At 35.5% G+C, this 2,274-nt stretch overlaps 1 protein-coding gene across 1 annotated transcript; it reads left to right on the top strand.

Annotated features, from left to right (window-relative positions):
- The first annotated feature begins 799 nt into the window (after window positions 1-799).
- LOC146540006 (uncharacterized) lies at window positions 800-1,999 on the top strand. The gene has a single exon (XM_085207957.1). The coding sequence runs from the start codon at window positions 800-802 to the stop codon at window positions 1,997-1,999; it is 1,200 nt and encodes a 399-aa protein (XP_085064083.1).
- Window positions 2,000-2,274: the final 275 nt, after the last annotated feature.

The following is a 2,274-nucleotide window of genomic DNA, read 5'->3' as shown; positions in this document are numbered from 1 at the left end:
AATGTATTTAATAACTTATATGATTTTCATAAAATTGAAGATAGCGCCGAAGTCGTTATAAATTAATTATAAAACTATTAAAATTTCTACTTACCACATCAAATTAATGGGAAAAATCAGAATAGTATATGCATTTATTCGTGTTTCTGTAAACGTATACCTAATACCTAAACCAAGGTATGGCCAGCCTATACGAATATTATTTACACACTCACCACGCAAGAGGCCCTGCATGACGCCGGGATAAGCTACGGATGAATACATTTAAATAGTAAACGCGACACTACAGGAGATTTACTATGGAATAATATACCTGGTACATAACTCCCATTACTCACGGCTATAGCTTGTCTTCTGGTATAAATATGATGGCCACGGACAGGCCCTAGAGTTAAGGCAGTAACTCGCAAACACAAAGGGTTTGTTAGTGGAAGTTATGAAGGACTACTTTGAACCCACGCAGGATTGGTTCAGCTTACAATAGGACTGGCCTCAGGTGAGATTAAATAGAAATATGTGCGAAGTAACTGGTAATGCAATAGAAAATCTTAGTTAGGTACTAGCAGAGTAATATTATATATGTACCTATACACGTTTTGTTATGTATTATTATTTATTAGATAGTAAAAAATAAATTGCATATTTGATCTCCTTGTTTCGAATGCTTGAATTGTGCTCATATTCGTGTTAGTCTATAAATAAGTACCTTTATAATAAATATATAATATATATTAATACCTTTATTCAGTCGCGTCGCGTCGCGCTAGCGAACGGATCGTTAGTGGCTAACTCTGCGACGATGTCTGAAGTAAATGTGAATACGTTAAAGTGTGCGAACTGTAATATTGTGATAAGTGAATTATTATCATTTATACAAAATAAGATTTCTGTAATTGATAATGAAAGCTTAATAAGAATTTGTACGACTGCTTTTTCTGAAGAGGAGGTAGAATGTGCAAAAAATTTGCTATTTGCTTCTATTAAAACAAACCTGAAGAAGGTGTCAAGACGTAAAAATGGAAAATTACACAAAGATTTAGAGGATATGATATGTGTCTTCAAAGTTACAGAACCGGATTTAATCCCTATTTTTGTGGCTCGAGATCTACATAAATTACCGCCGGTTACCTTCGACCATGTCGATGTCACCAAATTATTGAGAGACCTGCTGGTTTTGCGGGCTGAAATAAACGAAATAAGAAATGGCTACGTTACTACGAAGCAACTAGATGAATTAAAACTGAATTTAGAAACAAATCCAACCCCGGCATCGTTATTAACGTGTAATATTAATACGAAAAAAAGAGGAGGGTATGTACTTGATAGTGAGCCTATCGGCCTTTTACCAGCTGAGTTCGAAACAAGAACGGAAAATCAAAACTCGGAGCGTACGGAGTCAACAAAGTATCGTTATCTCGCTCACGCTCATAAGGCGGACGTCGGAAATAAAGACAGTGCATGCATGCTCATGAATTCAACATTGATTGAAAACGTAATATGCACTGATATGATCGAGGCGGAGGCGCAAGCGGCCTGCCATACGAATACGAATATAGAAATCAAACAACCCACGATGGCGGATGTGGCTAAAAAAGGAGAATGGAAAATGCAGAATGCAAAAACTAGTGAGTGGGTTACTGTTCAAAACAGAAGGTATAGGAATCGATTTGAGGGAAAAATAGGGAAAGCAGCTACGGACAATACCGAGAAGTTTAAAGCGGCTGAAGTTAAAATTCCGTTGTTTATTTCAAATGTAAACAAAGAGACCGCAGAAGAGGACATTTGTGAATATATTAAAAATAAAACGTCGGAAGTCGTTTCACTCGAAAAAATAAAAATGAAAAAGGAAAGACCGTACAATGCGTATAAAATACTTGTAAATAAAAATAAATTGAAAATATTTTTGGATGATCAGATTTGGCCTGATGGTATCACATTCAGGCGTTTTATACGTTTTAAGTATAGAAAAGAAGAAGGAAATTCCTCTTCTCAGAACTAATAGATACAAAAATGGATAATTCTTCAAAATTGAGTATAATAACATTTAATTGTAAAAATGTCAAGAGGTCATTGAACTGTGTGCGATCACTATGCATGACAGCTGACATTATATTGTTACAAGAAACATGGTTATATCCACATGATTTATGCTATCTAGAGAATATAGATCATGAATTCAGTTACACTGCAAAGTCTTCGGTGGACACATCAGCTGGTATTTGTAAAGGGAGACCTTTCGGAGGACTTGCAATATTGTGGCGTAAAAGTGCATTG

This window comes from Heliconius melpomene, chromosome 3 (genome assembly GCF_056956725.1).
Source record: "Heliconius melpomene rosina isolate 202511_hmr_F chromosome 3, ASM5695672v1, whole genome shotgun sequence".
In the NCBI taxonomy this organism is placed as follows: domain Eukaryota; kingdom Metazoa; phylum Arthropoda; class Insecta; order Lepidoptera; family Nymphalidae; genus Heliconius; species Heliconius melpomene.
Note: the sequence above shows the minus strand (reverse complement) of the source record. Positions and strands in the feature narration are given on the sequence as shown.